The sequence below is a fragment of the Rhea pennata genome, chromosome 3, assembly GCF_028389875.1.
Source record: "Rhea pennata isolate bPtePen1 chromosome 3, bPtePen1.pri, whole genome shotgun sequence".
Lineage (NCBI taxonomy): Eukaryota > Metazoa > Chordata > Aves > Rheiformes > Rheidae > Rhea > Rhea pennata.
The window spans coordinates 69,102,666-69,126,147 of record NC_084665.1 but is presented as its reverse complement, the minus strand read 5'-3'; the positions used below and the strand labels follow the sequence as shown (position 1 = coordinate 69,126,147).

General features: G+C 38.0%; 1 protein-coding gene across 5 annotated transcripts in view; it reads left to right on the top strand.

The window, feature by feature from the left end:
* The window catches only part of LAMA2 (laminin subunit alpha 2), a 377,777-nt gene that overhangs the window by 260,491 nt on the left and 93,804 nt on the right, over nt 1-23,482 (top strand). For 4 of the 5 annotated variants that reach the window (XM_062572565.1, XM_062572567.1, XM_062572562.1 and 1 more), the window contains 7 exons: nt 161-278; nt 5,427-5,561; nt 6,229-6,353; nt 10,825-10,911; nt 11,843-12,036; nt 20,093-20,235; nt 20,751-20,849. In XM_062572565.1, the coding sequence (XP_062428549.1) occupies nt 161-278; nt 5,427-5,561; nt 6,229-6,353; nt 10,825-10,911; nt 11,843-12,036; nt 20,093-20,235; nt 20,751-20,849 (901 nt within the window). The remainder of the gene's footprint in view (nt 1-160; nt 279-5,426; nt 5,562-6,228; nt 6,354-10,824; nt 10,912-11,842; nt 12,037-20,092; nt 20,236-20,750; nt 20,850-23,482) is intronic. The other variant, XM_062572564.1, reaches the window with a different exon arrangement.

Here is a 23,482-nt window from a genome sequence, read left to right as displayed (position 1 = left end):
TATTTATCTCCTGTAGACCAGGAAGACCGCAAACAGCCAGCTATGGCCATTTCCTTCCATGCTAGCTGACTATGAACTGGTTTTGAGTTAGTGCTTGACTAATCTTCTTAGAGATGTTTGCTATTTTATTTTTTTTTATTTTTATTTTATTTACTTTCAGGATTTCTGAAATCTCCATGGAAGTTGCTGAAGATGGCAGCGTGTCTGGAATGAGTCCTCAGGCTTACTTGATTGAGAAGTGTGACTGTCCCCTGGGTTATTCTGGTTTGTCCTGCGAGGTACAGTACTGACCTAATGTCCAGTAAAATTCTGATGTTTTATTTGATTCACTGAATAATAAAGTGTGATAAGCAGTTAGTGTGGACACGTTTAACTGTCACCAACTCTCTCTTAATGAAATTATCTCTCTGGATGCAACCTTGTCTAACATGCTCTAGGTGACCCTGCTGAGCAGGAAAGTTGGACTAGATGATCTCCAGAGGTCCCTTACAACCTTATTGATTCTATGATTCTTTCTGTCCCAGGGACTGTTCTTACAAAGAATTTGAGCATTCATTTTCCATAAGCAAATATGTTGCTAAAATCATGGGGATAACTCAATAATTAATATGACTTTACTAGCTTATCTCTGAGCCGGAGTTGTGTGACTGATGGTAATTGATAAGGCTTTGTGAAGAAATGAGAGCATAATACAATCGAATGATCGTATTGTGTTGTGATGAGCTTGACATCTTCCAAAGGGCTGAACTACAAGCATCATTTTATCGTGACTGTGGTGGGGGGAGGAGGGAAAACACAGGAAGCATCTATGTCCAGTTAAAACAGCTGATTTTATAGAATACTGATAGCTGTAAGTAAACTACAAATTAACATTTGTAGTAGTGAATAATGAAAGATTATATACTATTTATTCCTGGAGAGTTACCAATCTGATGATTGAATGACGTTTAGTAAATATTTATAGTATAATACTGTATAATATATATAATATTACGTTTATTTATTTTTATATAATACTATACAAATATATAATTTATAGTATTAAAAATTTGAAAACAAAAAAATGATTAAAAGAATGTTATTAAAACTGTATCATAGAATAGAATCATAGAATCAGTAAGGTTGGAAGGGACCTCTGGAGATAATCTAGTCCAACCTCCCCGCGCAGCGGGGTCACCTAGAGCATGGTAGACAGGGTTGCATCCAGGCAGACCTTGAAGATCTCCAGAGAAGGAGACTCCACAACCTCTCTGGGCAACCTGGTCCAGTGCTCCGTCACTCTCACAGGGAAAAAATTCCCCCTCATGGTCAGGTGGAACTTCCTGTGCTTCAATTTCTGCCCATTGCATCTTGTCCTGTCACATGGGACAACTGAAAAGAGTTTGTCCCCGTCCCCTTGACACCCTCCCTTCAGGTACTTGTACACATTGATAAGATCCCCCCTCAGTCTTCTCTTCCCCAGGCTGAAGAGGCCCAGCTCTCGCAGCCGTTCCTCAGAGGGCAGGTGCTCCAGCCCTCTGATCATCTTTGTAGCCCTACGCTGGGCTCTCTCCAGTAGCTCCATGTCTCTCTTGTCCTGGGGAGCCCAGAACTGGATGCAGTACTTGAGATGAGGCCTCCCCAGGGCTGAGTAGAGGGGCAGAATCACTTCCGTCGACCTGTTGGCAACACTCTTCCTGATGCACCCCAGGAGACCATTGGCCTTCTTGGTCACACGGGCACATTGCTGGCTCCTGGTCAACTTGTCATCCACCAGCATCAAGCACTCAAAATAGAGCCATGTAGAATGTTAAAATTCTACTTTAAATTTTTCAGTTTGCCTTGTTTGATATTTGAAATTCCCATATCATGTCTTTAATAGCTAAATGATTGATTGAAATATGGTTTTAAAGAAACTAAAGTACATTTCCATTTCTACTTAATTTTTGTATTATAATGAATCAACTCAAGTAACGGTAAAAATAGAAAAGTTATTTCAAAATAAAAGCTTGAAAGAGTTTGTTCTGAAAATTTAATCAGAAAGGAAGGACATTATTTAGAACCCGTAGATTCATCCTGTAGATTTTTTTTCCTTTGAAACTGTTAGAATAGCATACCTCTGTGGACCAACACTAGTAGGATGCAGGTTCTGTCCTACTAATTCTGTCTATTTTGTTTTATTTTTATATGCTTTACTGCTCAAACAGCACAGTGCTGCAAATGCATTGAAAATGTAGATGAGAACCATGCTGTAGCATGTCTGTGTTTTGTGAAAGAAGCTTCATTCATGATGATTTTCAGTTTTAGCAAGTGTCTACTGAGAATATTCATTGTCATTCAATGTCATTTTTCTGAATGCTTCTATTTGTCCAAGTAATCTGTGAAAATACATTGAAAGGGGCCACAGAGCGCTGGGCAGTTTTCCTTCCACTATATTCACTGACGATTCTTCCAGTGCTGGTATAGGACTCCTATAGCAAGATCCTGCTCTGTACTCAAAGTCTGTACTCAAAAGCTTCCCCCTGACCAAATTTCAGTGCCCCTGTACGAAGGATGGAACTACCCTTAGTGAGGAATGGAAATCCTGGGCCATGATCAAAATAGTGTGTTTTGCTTTAGTCTTAGAAGCAGTTGAACAGCTGTGCCACAAAACAAAACTAAACTAAACCAAAGGAAACTTGTGTCCTGAACAGTTAAGTTTGGTAAATTTCTAAGGCATTGAAGACGGCTTTACTAAGAGAAGTGTTGGTCACTAAGTGGTCTCTGTGCTCATAATACTTGTAGTTTATTTGTTGCTTACTTAAATATTTTAATGCTGCATTATTCAGAGGCGCCCACATTTTAGAGAAAATCACCTGTCTTGTATGTTTTTGTAAAATTTATCTTATGGTAGTTACCATAAAAAATTTTAAAGATGTAATATTTTGGTTGCAGCATAGAAGAAGTTAATCAATAGTTGTGACAGCCAGTGCTCCTGATAGTGGGACTGGCAGCCTGCATGTCAGCTAAAGAGCATGTTCTCACTACTCCGTAGCACCAGGAGCTCCGAGTGCTTTTGTTGGAATGGGTAGATGGGGGTAGCAGGGAACGATGCCTCAAGTATTCTGCAAATCCCTCAGGCATCCTGGCCAAACGGGGTCTGGTAAAGGCATCCCCAAAACTAGCAGTGAGGGAGTATTTGGAGGGAGTAAATGAATGGAGGGAAAAATACACTGTATCTGCGAGAACTCAGCTCGCTTCAGATGTTGTACAGGATTGTATTGCGCAGGAAAGGAGGCAAAAGAAACGATCAGTTCATAGGGAATGTGTCAAAGGAAATGAGTGAAGATGTTTCCTTGGCACACTTCTTGGGTAACAGCACACACCTGAATGTCTATATGTACATACACAGATATGAAATTAATGTGCTCCAAAATACGCTCAGAAGTACAAATTTAAAAAAAAAATACTGTAACAAATTGCATTTCCCAAGGAAAATATATGATAGTGTAATTAGAACTTTATTTTAATTCACACTCACCAGGGCTAGAATAAATGTCTCAGTTGCAACCTTCACACTTCGTGCTTAATTGTGCAATCCTCACATGTTCATAACTTAGTTTATTTTTAGTGTGCTCAGTGAAGGTTATGATGTGTTCTGTGAAGGTTTATTTAATTTCCCCTTAATTTCAGCAGAGGGAAAAAAGATATGATACTCGGGCATTTTTTAATGCTAGCAGGATATATGTATACGTATGTATGTCATGGATTATCCTGTAATTGCATTGTAAGGACTACGTACACAATTGTTTTTATTAGGAGTAACATGTGTATCCAATTTTTTTTATATCAAAAAGCAAGCTGAAAGAATAGTGGTAAAAAGTAGCCTAGTAGCTACTTCTGAAGAGCATGAAAAGTTTTTCAAAACTTTGAAAAAAGTAGCAAGGATAAGTATAGTTTACTTCCTCATTTTTCTGTATCTTGGATCATCTCTATTAAATCAAAATAGAAGTAAAGCACATCAACTGCATATCAGAAAAATGAGTTAGCGAGTAGACTGGAGGATGTACTGCATATTTGTACCCCATTCCTGAATTCGCTCAGTGCTTGTAAAGCTGTGCTTTGTACCATTTTACTTTTGGACAAGGACTCTTCTGGGAGTGGAGAGGAATGCAAAAAACTAGGAAATTATAGTAAGAAACAGAATTACTTTCATTTGAGATTATTGATCTAAATTGGAATTCTGCACAAACCATACAAAAGCAGATAGATTGTTTCTATGCTTCAGGGATCTTAATGTAGTCTAAGTCAAAATAAAAGCAAAAACAAGAAGTGAGTTAGATTACTGTCTTCTGTGTCTAAAGAAAATAATTGTGTTTATGCTTTATCCATAACTTAGACTCCTAGATGTTTTGGCAATGATTATAAAAGCAATAATAAAAAGTTCCCTGCTCTAGATCCATTTTTGTTTCCTTTTACATCCTTTTTATTGCCATGTGAAAGGGTTGTTAGTCATGTTCTTTCTAGGAAGCACAAACTGTGGTCAGCAATAGGAAGTGACCTCACCAGACGATCTTCATAGGATCCTACCACCACGAGGTGGTAGGATTTATATATGGGATGGGTGACTTTATATGCACTTACCCTAATGGTCTAAACCATCAAAATGGTCCTGTTTCTATTTTTATGGTGCTGTAGCTGCGTGCTTTTGGAGAGCTATATAGACACTTTGATGCATTTGCATAATAAGTCTAAAACAAAGATCAAGTGCTTGATTTTGCATACATCAGCTTTGCTAGTAATTTTTGGTTTGCTCTCAGAGTTTTATTGCCAAGCTAGGGTAAGGGAGACTCGGTGATAAATAAATTTGATTTGAGGCTAATAGTCCCAAGACATGCAAAACCTTTATTATTTTGAATTCTTTACATTTATAGCCTTTCAACTACATAGCTATAAATAATGCAGCCATGTAGTCATTTTTTGATGAGTATCACTGAGCTTTTGCTTGTTATCCGTCAGGCAGTATGTAGGCAGCTATTTGCTTGCCAAACCTGAAAAATGTACCAAGGACAAAGGAAACAGAATCATCATGCTTGCTCTCCACAGTCCATGCAAAAATTTTATTTTGAAAACAGATTTTTATTTCAGGAAATGAAAGGAAAGATGCTTGATGCACAGTGAGAACAGTGAGGTATTCGGCATCTGAATGAAAGGTCTCTCAAGCTATAATATGAAAAGCCTGGTGCCAGTGGAGTGCTCCAGAGATCTTTCAGCAATGTTTCTAATTAGGACTAGCTTTTGTTATCTGTAAAATGCTGTATATTGTTTGTAACACAGCTGGAAGCCTGTCAGCTTCTTTTCATGACTTGTAAAAGCTGGTGATGGGGAAGAAGAGCTTGCAACACTCCCTATACCCAATCCACTCTGTAATGATAAGTTTTTCTCTGCATCTTTTTTTTTTACTGTAGTCGTGCGCTTCAGGATTTTACAGGCTTCCTTCGTCATCTGCAGGAAGGACACCTGCTCAGTCCTTGGGCACCTGTGTTGTGTGTCAGTGTCATGGACACAGCAATATGTGTGACTCTGAAACATCGATTTGTCAGGTATTAATCTTATGTTTCTGAGTTTGTGCACTAGGTTAATCTGAATGTAAAATTCATAAGTTGTGTAACAGAACTGGGAAAAAGGAGGACAAATTTTGTATCCAGTTTTACTTAAGAACACTGTTGGTTACTGGACCAAAAAAGTGAACCATCTACCTCTACAGATTTCCATGCTGATTTTCCTGAGTTAAAGCTATCCAGTGCCTTTTACCTCTGAATTAATATTTGTGTATCAAGAAAAATAAAATACCTGCCACCTAAAGATGTAATACACCTTTTTTCTTTTTTTTTTTTCCGAAAAAAAACAGTGCACTGCACTGCTAAGTATAGTACATGTGACTTGATACAATAAGAGGGAATTTTAATTGATTATTTCTCTTGCTTCAATGGCTAGAACAGAGGAGGGAAGGACGGATGAATTGGATAAGCAATTCTGTGGGACTACATCTGGCTAGCTACAGGCCTCCATTCTTTCTCTGTATAAACCCATATGTAACACAGCATGCGTTTGATAGATGCTTAAAGGAAGCAGCCCCACTGAGAATCATATCAGAGAGAGAGGAATTATGAATCTAAATATGTTTGAATCCCTTAGATGGGAACAAAATATTTTCTGCTGTCTTGTAATTATCAAATATGGCTTTCACTCTGCTTCCTTCCTCTGCAGAATTGTCAGCACAATACTGCTGGTGACCACTGTGAGAGATGTGCACTGGGATTTTATGGCATTGTCCAAGGCTCTCCAGATGACTGTCAGCCTTGTGCTTGTCCCCTATCCATTTCCAGCAACAAGTAAGTGAGCAAACTCATGACACAGAGTTGCCTTTTCAGCTCGCAGTAACACTGTTTCGGGCTTACTCTGTTGTCTGTCAGATGGCTGCAGGAGGACTGCATCATGCAGAGCCATACTAAAAAGTTTTCTATCTACTTTTGCTAATTGATCTTCTGTTAAAAGTCAGAAATTGCTCCCTTGCTAATTTGTAATAAATAAATTAATAAGCGGTAGAAAATGCAATACTCAACAGATAATGAATGTGTGTTATAAAGGTATTCTCACAAATGAAGCTAGAGCAGAGCTCAAGTACAGTATGGCCACAAGGGAGCTGTAAAAAGTCTTATGCTCATATATTATGTTGGTGTAAATGTATTACAGTGCCTTTCTTGCTCCACTGCGGAATTTATTGATTCCTTATTTAATGTTACATGAGTTTTAGGCAATTTGTGAAAGATAGAATAATTTAAAAGCAATATAGTTATTGCAGCATAAATTTTATTGGTCGCTTTATGTTAATGAGCCTTGCCACCACATCTCTGCATGTGTTCCCAACAGATGATACTTTAGCACTTGTTTCTTCTTGTGCTGAAAAGCTCTTAATGATATTTGGAGCCATACCATGCTCTGAAAAGGTTTGTGCCTCATGATTGTTCTCTTGGAAGATTGGAAATATTCCTTAAAATAATTTTGCTATTCTGTGTCTGGCCTTTAGGATATTATAGAGGATACTTCAGCCAATATATATCCCCAAGATTTTGTTTTTCTTCTGACATCTTTTTATCATTTTGACATATTTTTTTTTGAAGGAGGAAATTCCTTTCTCAGATACCAGTAGCTAAGCACATCTTGATCTTTCATCTAAAGCAAGTGCTTTTAACAAAACTTCCAAAGCACATAAATACCAAATTGAGAATAGCCAAAACAATTATAAAAGGGGTTTAAAGAAATTCCCTTTATCTCTAAAGTTAGAACATAGCCTCCATAGCTCCTTCAATAGACTTAACTACAGTTTTCTTCTCAGCTGAAACTTTTTTGCAAGAAGATTTTCTGTTATAGGTTGGTTATGCAGTCAACTTACAAATGTCGACTGAAGGACATTAATGTTGCAAAGATCAAGATCAACCAAGCTTCTCAGCTTTACATGTTAGCCATACACTGAAAAAGACATTGCTTATTACTAACCAGCAGAAATTGCTGAAGATATCATTCAATCCTATTTTTTCCTAGGGCTTGAGAACTTTTATTTGCCCGGAAATGTAAGTGTCAGATCAGGAAATGAGCATTGACTGTTCACCAGGTGATTATGGCACTTTGATAGAAGTTAGACATGTTCTCTAACTTGTGCTCCAGAAATGACTTTTATCAATCTAGTATTTTATTGAATGGCTAATGGAAAACACAAGAAGTGGATGTTTCTGAAGTGCTCTACAGTTAGGAAATGTATGTAGTCCAAGTAGTGCATGTCCTCGGTGAGCACTCAAATTGCTGAGATGCATCAAGAAGGAATGAGAACAAATAAAGCACTAATCTGAGGTGAACTGGAAACTGGCTGAATTGCTAGGCTCAGAGAGTTGCTAGCAGCAGCACAATGTCCAGCTGCAGGTCAGTCAGTAGTGGTGTCTCGCAGGGGTTGATACAGGGGCCAATAATGTTTAACCTCTTCATTAATGATTTGGACGATGGAATTTGCAAGGTCGCAGATGATATAGAATTGAAGGCATGGTTGATGGACTAGATGATTGTGCTGCCATTCAAAGGGACCTCAGCAGGCTAGAGAAATGGGCTGACATGAAGTTCAACAAAGGAAAGTGCAAAGTCCTGCACCTGGAGAGGAATGACTGCATGCACCAATACAGGCTGGGGCCAGCCAGCTGGATAGCAGCTTTACAGAAAAGGACATGGGGGTCCTGGTGTACAACACAATGAACATGAGCTAGCAATGCACCCTCATGGCAAAGAAGGCCAATGATATCCTGAGCTGCATTGGGAAGAGTGTTGCCAGCAGGTTGAGGGAGGCAATCTTTCCCATCTAGTCACCCCAGGTGAGGCCACATCTGGAGTGGTCTGTTCAACTATTGGCTCCCCAGCACAAGAAAGATATAGACCTGCTAGCACAAGTCCAACTAAGGGCTGAAAAGATGCTGAAGGGACTCGAGTACTGTCATAGGAGAAAAGGCTGGGACTATCCAACCTGGAGAAACTCAGAGGGATCTATGTTTACAGATATCCAGTGGGAGACTGCAAAGATGGCAGAGCCAGGCTCTTCTCAGTTTTGCCCCATCACAGGACAAGAGGCAGTGGGCACAAATTGAAACATGGGAGAAATCCATCTGAACACAAGAAAACACTTTTTCACTGTGAGGGTGGTTGAATACTGGAGAAGGTTGCCCCGAGTGGTTGTGGAGTCTCCATCCTTAGAGATGCTTCAAACCTGACTGGACATGATTCTGGGCAACCTACTCTAGCTGACCTTGCTTGAGCAGGGGTAGTTCAACCAAACGATCTCCAGAGGTCTCTCCTAAGTCTAATTGTTCTGTGAAAACTTCAAGCAGCCCTACAGCCTGCGTGACTGTGGATGTTGCTGTGACCTTTTATATCACACTTGCATAAAAGTTACTGTGAGATTTGCTTGTTTCAGGGTCCTCATGGGAGGTAGGTGAGGAATACTACTCTGAGGTTAGTAAATACACTTAATCATGGGATAGTCTTCCAGTTTCTTAGAGCTGTCTGAAAAGGAGTCACATAGTGACATTAAGGTCCAGAAACAGAATGGCTTGTTTTTGTAGAGTTTAATTTAGATGCCTCTGGACATGAGGGATTGAGTTTCTAAGCCATCAACAAGTTAGGTACTTTTTTATTCAATGTAGAGAGACAGACAACTTCAAGAAACTACACATCCACCTATGTATAGGGGAGAGACGAAGTGAATGTGTCTTTGTGCCTGGCTGTGCATCTCTGTTTCCTTGGCTGACAGAGGAAGTAAAAAGTTAGCTTAGACTACATGCCTGACTTTCATATGGAAAGGATTAGGTAGAATCCATTCCATAAAGCTACACAATTGTGTGGAAAATTAATGTCTTGTACCTTAGATTTGTGTGTGTTGTGCATCTCAGTGAAAACTTTTCAAGCTATTATTAAGGGGAAAAAAATCTAACTACATTGTATAGTAGTTGAGTGATCATATTCTGCATGAAGCAGATGGCAAAAGATTCAGCCTCCTTGCATGACATAGACTGATATGATAATATTTTTAAATGAGCATAGTGCAGTTATTTTTATTTATGAAATTTTACAAAACTCCACTAAGCTTTTAAGTTTTGAATACTGTTTTCATACTTCTGTACAATCAGCAGTCAGCTTCAAATGTGATACGCCAGAAAAACAGAGAGAATGGGTTGTTTCTGAGGATGTGAATCTATTTTTATGGAGTTGAAAATGTGTTGGATAATGAGTTTGTGAGTAGTAGATCAATTTGTTTACGTTTTCTTGCAAAGGTGTAATTTTATTACTCATTCAAGCACTATGGATTTAGTGCATTATAAGCAAGCTAGAGTAGGATACTGACTGTACTGTACCAAGAGTTCTGGGCTCACCCTGGCCACCTCTGTGCTCCTGTGGTTTTTCTATTTCACAAATAGCTGACTGAGTTTTGAAGTACTCCATCATTTTAGTGTTTAGTTGTGTTTCTTTTCCCCTCCTGATCCTTGGGGGTTTTTTTTGTTTGTTTTAACTGTCTGTGCAGACACCTACTGCACTAGTAGGCCAGCAGCATACTACTTTACACAGTGCCTGTAGGTAAACAATGCAGTCACTGGTTAGCCAGTTATGCCATAGCATAATAAAAATAATTCAGTGTCTTCTCTGTTTAAAATATACACAACCATTCCATGATCATAAAGATGATGATAACTTTTAGGATTTTTTTCCTCACTAGGTGAATCCCTTCTTCTTCAGTATGTCCTTCAGAAGATCATTTGCTACCTTCTTTTTGGAAGATTCCATGGGGTTATGTCTTTGGTTCCTTTGTCCCTCTTTATGCCTTAACTTTGAGAAAAGTTTTGTGGTTTGTCTCCTGTGATTCACTAAAATCTGCCTCAAATTGGACAGACTGAATAGCTGTTAACCCAGTTTCTAGTCCTTAGTTTCATGTCCTTTCCATTACTTCCTTGTTCGATCTCTGTAAGCAACAGTATCATTCAATCACACAGTCCTACAACAGGGATGTAGTTGACTCAGTCCTCTCTGATTATACCCTAGTTGATTCTACCCTTCCAGCTTTTGTCTAAATTGTGCCAGGATGACAGCAAGGCATTTGCAGAATTCTTAACAAAAAGGAAGAATCTTCCACATGTGTTCATAAATAGATGAGAAAGTGCTGCCATTTACATTGGAGAGTGGAATTTTCCATGGCCCTTCTGCACAGCTGACTAGAATGGACTGATGTAATAGAGTGCAAATCTATTTCTTTTTTATTTGTTTTTGTTTTAGTTTTAGCCCTTCTTGTGTTGCGGAAGGACCTAGTGATTACCGATGTACTGCGTGCCCACCTGGATATGAAGGCCAGTATTGTGAAAGGTAGGATGAACGGAAAAAGAGAAAAGAGGGACAATGTAAAGGAAGCCATACATAAAGGAGAGCATATATTGACTAATAAGCATATATTGAATAATATTTAAGTACATCTCATTGGATAAGTTATTTCCTCTGTATATATGATTAGAACTTGGCCTTAACAGGCAAATTCTACATACCTCCACTGCAATTGATAGCTAGTATTATATGTACCACAAATATTGTCCTAGTCTGATTTTCCCGATGTTTCTTTGTTTGTTTGTTTGTTTGTTTGTTTGTTTTGTTTTCTCCTGGACTCAGAAGATAAACCAAAATGTGTTGCATTTATCTACAGTTAGGTACCACACTTAGAGTTCATCATACTTACCCTTCCTTTCTGGTGATTAGTATGTTCCTGTGGGCACTGACTATGGAAGACATTTACACATAAGCATATTAATAAACACATTGCAAACTAATAACCCAGAGGACAGTTGTTGTCACACCCATAGTAATACTGTAGGATGAAGGTAATCACAATCAGCAAACAAGTATTAAGAGATTTCATTTCTAACTCAAAATCCAAGCAGAGTGAGAAAGAAGGTCTATAGATCAAACACAGCTAATATGGGAACTTTTGTGTCATGGTGTAATAGAAGTTTTTCTGAAAACTATTAGGAATGCTGAATCCACTAATCTTCACCTTCAGTCCTTCAGTTGCCTTCAGTCCTCACTGTTCCACATCCAGGTTATCAGATTATGCCTATTATCATTTTGTTGGAGAGCAGGCAACATTTCTCCCTCTGCAAATTCATATTGAGTCATAAAGCACCAAAGATTTGTTAATGACTCGTGAATGTTCATGTACATTTTGATTACAGTCTTGGCAAGTATTCGTTGTAGCACACTATGCATCTCAGTTGACCAAATATGCTTTTGTATTTGCAATGTCTAGATGTTCTTCTGGATACACAGGAAACCCACAAACTCTAGGAGGTTCCTGCCAGGAATGTGAGTGTGATCAATACGGTTCACTGCCTATTCCCTGTGACCCGGTCACCGGACAGTGCACTTGCAAGCCTGGATTCACAGGGTGGAAATGTGTGGGCTGTGAACATCGGCATGCACGTGATGGCATGAAATGCATTTGTACGTATACTAACGTAATTTAGGGGAATTTTTGATGGTCTTTGTTATATTTCAGAAATTTAGCCCTGTTTTTATACCATTTGGTTGTGTGGGTTTCTTTGAAAATGCCTGTTGGGTTTCTTACTACTTTGGCTTTGTGGTCCATTTTTTTTACAAGCCTTCAGATGTTAGGAAAGCTCAGTACAATTTAATATACTCACTGAAAATTGGCAGCAAAGGTTTGAAGGATTTCCATTTGTGGGTTTTCAAAGTTTGTAGTTTTGCTAAAGGATGGCATTGCTGCTGTGACAGATTTAAGATCCCCATTTGTGACTTTTTTTTTAGTGTTCTCCTAATGTTTAATCAGCAGTTCCAATGCTTTGTGCGATGAGTCACACACAGAACGTGGCAAGTTTTCATCAAGGCTGACTTGGTCATGCTGCTTCAAGAACCTCTCACTGGAATGTAAGAGGCATAAGGAATAGCAGTGCAATATGTGCAAGAGCAACATGATTTTGTTTAAAAGAAAAGCTAATAGCCAATCCAGCCCAAAATGCTGAGTTAAATGTTACAATACCAATACCTTTGCCCTACCTTCAGTTTTGATATGTACTGATTGTCTTCGCTTTTATTATTGTTTGGAATTTGGTTTCTGTGAAATTGGATATTGTATTTGTTCTGAGCCCATAATCTCATTTCCTGTGATATTGTACACTTATGTCTTATAAAAAAAAATATCAGATAGCAAAACCTTATTTGGGCACTTAGTCAGTCCTGAATGAAATAAGGCATTTTCTCCCTCCGCCCCCTTTCCTCCCTTTCCCTCAGCTGAGAGGGAACTAATTTAATTGTGACTCCCCACTCCCACCCTGGGGCCATCACTGTTCATTTTAAAATAGAATACAGATAGGAATCCAATAAGCCTACAGTATATTATATTCTGTGCATCTTTGAATATATTGGCAGGGCACAATGAATTGGTTTTAATGTTTCATCTGATTTTTATCTGTTATGGGATTTTAATTGGAGTTTTTCCATTTGGGGGGTTTTCCTCTATGTGAGGTGCTTACAACATCAAGGCAAGTAGACACCATAAAAGTAGCCTTTTCATAGCACACATTCAGTGTTTACCTAAACACCCAGTGGTTTCAGTTTAATATTACAGAACTACAGTTCTGTAATATTAAAATCAACCGGTACATTTTAAGCAAATTGTGAACAGTTTAAAAACAAGTTGGAAAAAATAGACAAACCCAACAAGTGCTAAAAATGATTGGAAGTATGGTATAAGACAAGAATGAAATGTATGGCTCTTTTGAGTGGATAAACAGGAATATGGATAAACAGGAAGGGACATTAAATCTCCCCTATGTTGCAGGAACTAGTCTCTGTTACTAGAGACACCGCATCAATAGCATCCCTGTTATGAACTGCTAAAACTGCTTCAATATTTCATTAGGCAGTTTGTGCCCATTGGTTTTCACGATACGATTTTCCTTTTTCTTTAAAGGTTCCTCAACCCCACATTACTCCGAATCTGCCTCTTCTGATGCAGGGCATACCCCTGACACGGTCGAAAACACAACCTGAATAACCGTTTGCTTTTGTAGCCCGTACCGGACACGTGGGCTGTGGCAGGCAGAGGCAGCGGGGCAAGCCCAGGCTTGGTGGGGGTTTGCCCAGGGTTAGCACTGCCCCGCTTGTCACCGGCTTCCGTGCACAACTCATCTTGTGGTAGAGGCTGCAGCCACCTTCCTCGATGTGCTCAAATAACCCTTGTGCTGGCAAAGAGCCCCTTTAAAGACCTTTGGAGAGAAACCCTGAAGCTTTCTTTCCTTACTCCCAAAACATTTATATGCTCCAAGCTAAATTTAATGCAGCTGAGGATTTGGCCTTATATACAGTTTATTTGTACTTCCTTTTATCAAACACGATAGGTGTCAAAGAAGGATGATGTTCAGGATGCTCAGTGAAATCCTCTCAGTTGTAGTGAAACCTAAATAGTAGTAATAATAGTGATTAAGCACTCTTAATGCACAGAAAATTAATGCCATGTGCAAAATCCTGTTTCAGACCATATTTCAAATGAACTGTGTGTGTGTATCTACTTCTGCTTATTTGCAGAGTTCCATTTCAAATACTGTTGCAATTGCATGGTAACTGTCTGAAGTGCGAGGAGTCCTGAGTTAGGTGGTAAAATACTCTAGCTCAATGAAAATACGTAAAAATGTAAACCCTCACATTTGGATAAACACAGTGGGAAGTGATATAAAATATTGTGTGGTTAAGCTACCTGCTGTCAGTATGTTATATTTAATATTTAGGAAAGTAAAAATTGATTTTGAATATTTAGTACAGAATAACCATTTGAATAATGAATTTTGGCAAATTCTCTAAAAAGCCACCCCACATTATGACATGAAAGCTAAAGAGTACATACTTAAATCCTATTAGAGATGTTAGCTACACTACTGTAATGTGTTGTTGTTTAGATATAACATTTATACTTTAATATATCCCTTATCCTAAGTATTCAGAAGATTTTACAGTGAAAATCTGCAGTGAAAAGAGAGAAAAATTCCAGAGGAGCATGCACTTTCATTTAAGTGATCTATTTTTGATTTAGCTGAAAATCTGTTTTTACCAGGTTCTTTTCTGTTTTTTTAATAACTTGTCATTTTTCAGTTGTTTAGTGCATGCCATTTTTCAGTGCTGTGTTACAGCAGTTATATTTTAGAAAGCTACAGGTAGAACGTAAAGAGAAGATATTTTTTTAAAGCCACTGTACAAAGGAGAAGAGTTTGTTTACTGCTAAATAACAATGGAAAGATAATTACAGGTGAATGGCACAGAGAGAATCTACTTCTCATTATTTTCTTAGAACAGAATAATTTTGTTTTCTGTAGTGGATGATTAGTGGAGGGAAAGTGCTATCCAAAAAGCAGATTTTATGTAAGTAATACAAGGATCTGAATAGTCTACAGCACAGGATAAGCAATTCTAAATTTTTACATTGATAACATGATCACATTGATACATAACTAGATTATTTCCCCAACTCAAGTAACCAGATACTCATGTGCAGGTCAGCAGGTTGCCCAGGATCACATCTAGTCAGGTTTGAAGCATCTCTAAGGATGGAGACTCCACAACCACTCGGGGCAACCTTCTCCAGTATTCAACCACCCTCACAGTGAAAAAGTGTTTTCTTGTGTTCAGATGGATTTCTCCTGTGTTTCAGTTTGTGCCCACTGCCTCTTGTCCTGTGATGGGGCAAAACTGAGAAGAGCCTGGCTCTGCCATCTTTGCAGTCTCCCACTGGATATTTATAAACATAGATAAGATCCCTGTGAGGCATCTCTTCTCCAAGGATGCTCACAGTACTCTGCTGATGCATACTTCCTTGTAATTTTTGGTCTCAAGTAATGCACTTCTTATGCTCATTTTCCCCTCTGTGTTCAAACAATTAGTAGTCAATTAGAAAATGAGTAACGGTTGCAAACTTATTTTAATAATATGGGTAATATCCTTTTTTAATTTCAAATATGATAAAATTCTCCTAAATCTTCTCTAATGCCTACAGATTTGGGGGTTTATTTGTTACTAAAAATGTGTTGTCTTATAAATGATTGATGCCCCTTATTCATCACTGTCATAAGTACTATGATAAATTTACCTCTGCATCATTCATTCTGATGAAAGTTATCAGCAGGCGTGTAATCAGTGCAGTATTGAAGACATATTTTCTGTTTTCTTAGTTATACACAACAGTTCTAATCCAAAATGTAGATGAGTTGTGTGATAAACAGAGGCTTCTTCATATCATTCTACTGCCATCCGTACCCAGCACACTCAGGCAGACTGAAATCCTTAATTTTTGCTTGATTGATATTTTATACATACCTGCAATGTGTAAACAAATCAGAGCACCTATTGTTCCCTCCTCATCCTTCCCAAATTTCTGTGACCTTGGCCAGCTGAGATGAAAGAAAAAAAAAAAAAAAAAAAAGCAGCTACAAAGGGATTTACGTTTACATCAAGTCGTAACAATTGGGTGTTTTCTTAGATTAGTTCTTCTCTTGTGCATTTTTTTTTGCTATACCCTGTGACATTCCACTTCATTTTATGTAGTACAAACTCCACAACTGAGGAACTACAGATTGCAGTCTCATCAGAACAACAATGATGCTTGCTACTGTGAAATGTCAGAGAAAAACCATTCCTAGTGAGAAGTTTATTTTCTTCCTATAAATAAAGCCTCATGAGGCTTTATTGTTAAGCATATAGTAAGTCAGAACTCACTTTCTGAATGCTTTCAGGGCACCCATCATAACTGCAATGAGGACTTACTTCAAAAAAATTTGTCTTCAATATTTTGAGCTGTGTTGCAACACAAATTGCAAGACTTTTCCTCAGATGTGTGCTGCTGTCATAAATTTTCTTATGGGTCAAGCGAAAACTTGAATGTAAAACAGTCAGTTTGGTTCTGTTCTTTAAGATGAATGGTGAAGGAGAAGCAATCATGACATAGATATGATCAAGAAGACATGTCGTTAGTAGGAATGTTTCTTTGACTCAATCTTGTGAAAAAAATGGACCTTCAGCCACACTGTAGTCAAAAAATTTACATCTTTACAAGTTTAAACCTTTAAAATTGGTAGAAGGAAAACTGTATAGTCAGGTATCCACTGATGGGATTTTATTAGCACTAGATCTTGGATATTTATAGTATTTTAAGTGGAGCAATGCCTCCGATGAGAGGCAGTTTTGCCTAGTGCCCACCCATTTGTGCGTTCAGGAGGAAGAGGGAACTCCTAGCTACTGGTCCTGACACAATCAGGATCTTCTTTCTAAACCAGATAGCAGCTCCACGATCTCAGCCCTCCCAAATTCAAAGCTGAGCAGGTGTGCTCTGTCGGAGGCATATCTGGAAGAGTCTGAAAAGAAACATCTTCTAGCTCTCAGAGAGTCCTTGATTCAGCAGGAGATGGGAATTTCTCCTCCCCAGCCTTCACAGAGGGCCCTGCTCCTTGGCATAGTAGCTGATGAGCTTGCTGTTGTCATCCCTTTCTTGGAGCTGCAAGCTGTTGTTGAGTTTAGACGCACACCTCAATGTCTTTTGCCAAACTCAAACACTGTAAAAGTGTAATTAGTAGTGGTTATTATGTATCAGTCAAAAACAGCAAATAGGACTTTATAAATAACAGAGGACAGAAATAAACCTGAGCCAGTGCTTGGGATCCTGATCCGGATCTGAATTTTCCCAGATTTTTGAGATCAGGCCAAACCCTGAAACCAGCAGCACCGTCAATGGAACTTTTAGCTTCATATTTAGCTATGTTCTGGGAGTCTATCTGGGGCTCTGGTCATTTGTTTCTGTTTGTTTTGCCAAAACAGGAAAAATAGGGTCAAGGCCAAAAGATTATTGAGCCTAATGAGAGATCAGCACTTTGTACGTACTGTTCCGCTGTAGCAAACAGTAATACTGAAGAGTCAATAATTACCATTAGTTACTGCCTCCTATCAGAGATTCCATGATTTCCCTTAGACTAAAAATTACCTAGCCATATTACAAATGCACTGTCCTTCTTATGCATCTTAATAGTGATAAATGCTTTAAAGCAAGATTGAATGTTAGATAATCATCTGTTTGGAGGAATATGGCTCAGACATCCAATTCCTTCATTGTACAATGTCTTCTCTTTAACAGCGTAAGTGGCTAGCTGTCCATAAGCCTATAGTGTCTTTTACTTCTTGATTTATGTTTTTTAAATAATTTTCTTTGTCACGCACACTTTGGAGATGCTTCTTACAAAAGGTAAGCCACAATTCTTATAGGACTTCTTGTGCATGGGAAAGTGTAGTGAAAGCTGAAAATGCAGTTATTTGTGTTAATTGCTCACTGAAATACTGTAATATTGACTGCATGATTTGTCTCTTACATGCTTGCATTGCTGTAATGATCTGAATTTAGTGCTGCATTTGTTAATATTAGATACAAATTTATCCTGACAGCTTTATAGAACAAGCCACGGCAAAATTTAGTCATATAAAATATAATCATGTTCTTGAAATATCTGTTGTAGCTCCAATACGTTTCAGACAGTGTTTTGGAGAAGCTTAGTCCTGTCTCATCTACTCAACTGTGGTCCTCACTTGATGTAGTTCCTCTTTTCAACTTGATTATCATGCAAGATGTGTTAATTTATACTGAATGCTCACAGCACACTTATCAAATGGCAGTTGTTTACTATTTGAGAATACGTCATGTCTTCATAAGCTGTTCTTTTTTTTTCCTTATCAGTGTGATTTAACTTTGTCTTTAACATGTAGCCAATTTTTAGCTTTTATTATCAACCACTCTGAAAAATGTGAGAGTGAACAGGTTTAGCTTGTCCTTTAAATGAAATACTGTGCATCAGAATAAAACAGCAACTAGTTTCAGGTCCTAAATCATTTATTTGCAGCCTGCAAAATGGTTATCAGATTTACTTAACTTTTTGACCAGTTACAGGACAGATGTTTGTTATAGAAAACATTCAATTTGCTGTAAAAGTTGCATTTCCTTTAATTCTCCCTGCTTTCTAAGCAAACCTACAGACGGCAAGAGCTGAGGTGGTAATAAGCATTTTTTTATATGTGACATAAAAACTTAAATCAGAAGGTGTCATGCCCACAGTAACAATTACAGAGTAGTTACAGTGCAGTTCAGCTTATGTAACAAAATACTGAGAAACAGAAGGAAGAAATATCCAAATGGAAGCAATGCAAATGCAAAATGAAATCTTAAAATAACAGTATCTAGCTTGCTGCACCCACTTCTTACTGCACTAAACCAGCATTTATCTTTTCTCCCTTTCAACCATCATATGAGCTTCATGGTATATTAAATTTATATTCATTAGTCTTCCTTTCTCCATATTTGACTCAACTCCTTGTTGTACTGAACAGTTCACCTTCTACAGAATAAGAACACTTGAATGATTGTGACTTAAAAAATTGTAAAGAACAGAAGAGGTTTAATCTACATGAACAATAGATTTCAGGAAAAAGAACTGTAATTCTCTGTTGAAAATTACTTCTCTTTTCCTGTAAGAACGTGGATGTTGTTTAGTGGTTTCTTAGCCATTATGCTGCCTGGGAGTGTTGCTGAGAGAGATAATTACATACTTGTAAAATTTTAGGCACAGCCCTCCGTGTCTCTTAAAATCCCCAGTAAATTCCCTGTTTCACTGTTTGCTCCACCTCCTGAGATGCTGTTTTAGCTTTGCCAGTCATGTGTAGGATCTTTGGGTACGGAAACAAAAAGGCCCCAATTCCTTTCCAAAGAGTGAAGAATTTTCCTGTCTGCAGCTTAAGTTGTACAAGACTTTAAGGTTATGAGAACTTCTTGTGATAGATAATGCGAAACAAGGAAAAAAAAAAAAAGATGCAAACTCCTTTAGCATATGCAGCACATACCAGTATTTTTCAGGCTAAAGCACACTTTCAAGAAAGTAAGCTTGCATAAAAAATTATAATCTCATTAGTGAAGGGAGGTCGGGAAAAGCATTTCTTAATAAAAAACTGTCAGTGTTTAAGTTTAACATGCTTGGCTGTGCTGTAATATGAAGTATATGAAGTATGTAAATTATAAGATTTTAGTTGTTTTTTCTTATGTTCAAAATCCACAACTGTACTATATATAGTTGTTTTTTAAGTGTTCCTTAGATTTTCTGAATTACCTGTCCACTTTTCTCAGACTTCCTCCAAATTTCTTTTCTAATTTAGAATTTTATATGGGCTGGTGAGCAATGGGTAACATTACTTTTTTTTCCCCTCCTTTTTTGAGCTAAGTCTACTAATTTTGCTCTTAGTTTACTGTCCCATTACCAAGTCCTAAGCAGCAAGGCAGCAAGTTCTTCCTTATTCCTTAGCTGCTGTTTCCATTTTCTCCTCACACTATGTTTTGGGGGTTAATTATCTTAAGCTGGTAGCATTGCCTTTCACAGAATCATGTGCTGTAAAATATTTCTAACTCAAACATCTGCCTTAAACATTTAGCAGGAGTAAATAAGCTTTGCTCTCCTTCCCCCAGTTTGTGATGATGAATGTACAGGACTCCTTCTCAGTGACCTGGATCAACTAAACCAGATGGTCATGAGTGTAAACCTTAGTGGTCCACTGCCTGCTCCATATAAAATGTTGCATGGTTTTGAGAACATGACACAGGAATTAAAGGTATGTTCACAGTATGCACACACATAAATAACAAGGCCTCAGTACAACTGTGCTTAAATCTGTCCAAACATACAGCTGTGAGTAGGTTCAAGTGAGAAGAAAAATTCAAGGTTTAATCGTAGTGGGTAAATAGTTATTATGGTTATTTATTATGACTTTAATAAATTGTATCAATAATTTGTTTGTGTACATATATGGAAGGAAGTATAGTGCAGGCACAGAAAAGTGATGTTTCATACAAATAAAAGAATATTTATGCTAGCTATCCATAAAACATTTATATACTGTATAGATAGTATGTTTCCTTCCATACTCATATGTTCTCCACTAAAATATGTAAAGCTCTCAAGATTCCTGAGTAAGGTGTTGGATAGGTGTGACAAAAGTGTCACACAAAAATGACAGGGGGAGTCACATATTGTAATGAGGAGGAGACTTTTGCTGTTTCTTCTTTACAATATTTGGAAGCAGAGAAATCCCTTAAATACAAATTTATGTTTCTCCTCTCCCTTCAGCATTTGCTTTCACCTCAGCGAGCACCAGAGAGACTTCTTGAGCTAGCACAGGAAAATCTGAATACGTTGGTGACAGAAATGGATGAACTGCTGACAAGAGTAAGTCTGTAGTATGCTAAGGTAGCACTATGGGTTTGGTTAAGGTTGTATAATGATAGAAATCTTTGGAAGATGAATTAAACAGGAATGAATATATGATAAGATATTTTTCGGTCTCAATATTTGAAATGACTTTCATTAGATTTGAAATGAAACTCCTCTAGCTGCTGCTTCCTAGTGGTCAATACATTGAGATGTGTTTTCTACATGACTTCACAATGTAAGAAGCTGCTCAAACAAAGTACCCCAAAACATTGATATCTTGATATAGCATTTATGGGCTTCCGCATGACTTGTTTTATAAACCCAATGGCAACCAAATCATAGAATTAGCACAGAGTTTCTCAGACAGCAGGAGTCTGTCTTTGGTGGGCTGAGGCTCTCAGAACCTAGGGTGCCTGGTTTCCTTCATTTTCTCCTAAATGTCAGTATGGTCTCTTGAAAGATCTTTGTTTTCTGCGTCAGCAAAACCATCTCAGCATATTCTCTTTCAATCTTCCGAGTCTGGCTGGCTCAAGATAGCTCTCAGCCTATTTCTCTCGCAGGATTGCTGGTGGCCATAGTGATACTCTGGGCTCGCTCAGATTTACTAAGTGCCCAATCATCTCAGGTATATTGTAATTCTGCTGTTTTTTTGGAATTTGGTTTTCCATTTTTAGGTTATCTACTGTGTTGGTTAGTTTCTTCGGGAGGAATAAAGGAAACGTAACCTAGGCTGATTCACTTATTTTTTAAAAAAATCCATAGCAATACAAAGAAAGTCTTGGCTTATCAAATAACTAGTTATCATTAAAAGTCAATGAGTGAAGTAATTGAAATGGGGACAATATTTAAAGGGAGAATTCAAATATACACAAAAGCGTGTGTGAGTTTATTTAAATATACACGTTCTATATTCCATTTATGAGGGAAGTGAGAGTCTCTTGGATGTCACTCGATGTACTGTTTACTCTATTAAGGAAGTTTTATTTCAATACAGACCTTATTTTGGTCAGTAGGAGAGATTGTCTAAGAAAATAATATAAATTGTGCCACCTAGTGGAAAAAAATACTGAAAGGGACCAGTTGTTATTAAAATTCAACCATTCAAAAGATGTTGATATAGAGGACTAGCAAAAATCATTTACAAAAGGGTGAGCACTCTTCTGCACTGAAATAACCAAATAAGCAAGATACTGATCTGATAATACGTACAGCTGAGGGCACCTAAGCCCCATACAGTTTTAGCACCCTGTGTATCTATCCACACACAGACGCATCTGTACATACCCTTATTGTGAGTATACAGGAAGCTTGTTCTTTCACTTCTTTTCGATTTTTTTTTTTCTGCCAAAAGCAACCATGGTAGTTTTAAGTATTGATAGATTTTAAATTCAAGACAGGCCAACAAGTAGGGAAAATCACGTTTCCTGCATTAAGCCTTCTCAGGCTATGACTTTTTTTTTTTTCATTTCCCTGTTGCTCTTTTTAGTATCCTTTTCTAATTCTCTTACACCCTCAAAGCACCCTAAAAAATGAAGTAAATTTCAGTCCCCTGAGGTGACAACCTAAGACAAGGTTATGAATTTAGGCTTTTTGCAGACTGTAAGGGAAAAGTAGAATGGTGGTGGTCTTACAGAGCTGGAGCCGTGGCCAGGATATCAGAGCTTTCCTTCCTGTGGTTCTACCTTGTTGCAGCCAGTAATTTGCTTATTATTTGCAGTTATCTTTACAGGGAGGAGTTAACTGGATTGTACTTGCAGGCTTTAATATGGAGACTGTCAACAGATGTCCAGTCCTACCCTTCTCTTTCTTATTTCTAAATAGGAGGAATGTCACAACAAGATGAGTAGATCCTGACGTAGCATATTCAAGTCTCATTTCTAAACGATATAGCTGAATACCAGATAATGGCTAGTGCTAGGTGTATGTAGTGGGACTCCAGGTAGTAAAGCTTTTCTCCAGCTCTGATTTGTAGACCTACCAGATTTTCAAAGTGAAAGCTGTAGTGGTGAAGAAAAAGGTTGATGAGGATTGGCGAGGAGCCTATTTCTATAAAGAAAAAATTCTAAACATTTTAATACAAGATGTAGAAGACAGTAGTATTTAGTCACCAAAAAACTTCTGAGTTTTTTGCTTCTTCATGGTCTATTCTCAACCATTCATCTCTTCCTTGAGTGCAAGTCTCCTCTGCCTACTTTTCCATTACATTTTGTCCTTCCTTCACCCTGCCAATTTATACCTCAGTTGGTCTAAGATCCTCATCTCTTTCTCTTCCACTGATTACATTCTTACAGACTCATTCCTGCGTCTACCACCTGAGGCAGACATCAGGTTTTCCACTCTCAGTTCACTGCTTGCAGCCAAAGATGACTCCTCCCTTCAGATCAGATACCTGCAGAGCCTTCAGGAAAGTCAGGGACCAGAATTGCTCCTTTTGTTTGAAATGCTTCTTTTGACTTTAAAAACTTCTTCATTTCTCCCATAACATTGAACTTCTCAGGCTCAGGAATTTGTAGAAGTATTAGCAGGGGCAACTTGGTTTGCAAAAAGTCAGGAGGTTGGAGGGTTGTTTCTTTGTTTTGTTTTGATTTCTCTTGGCTCTCATCCCAAATACTTCCGTATATACTTCCATCTGTGTTTCCTTCTCCTTC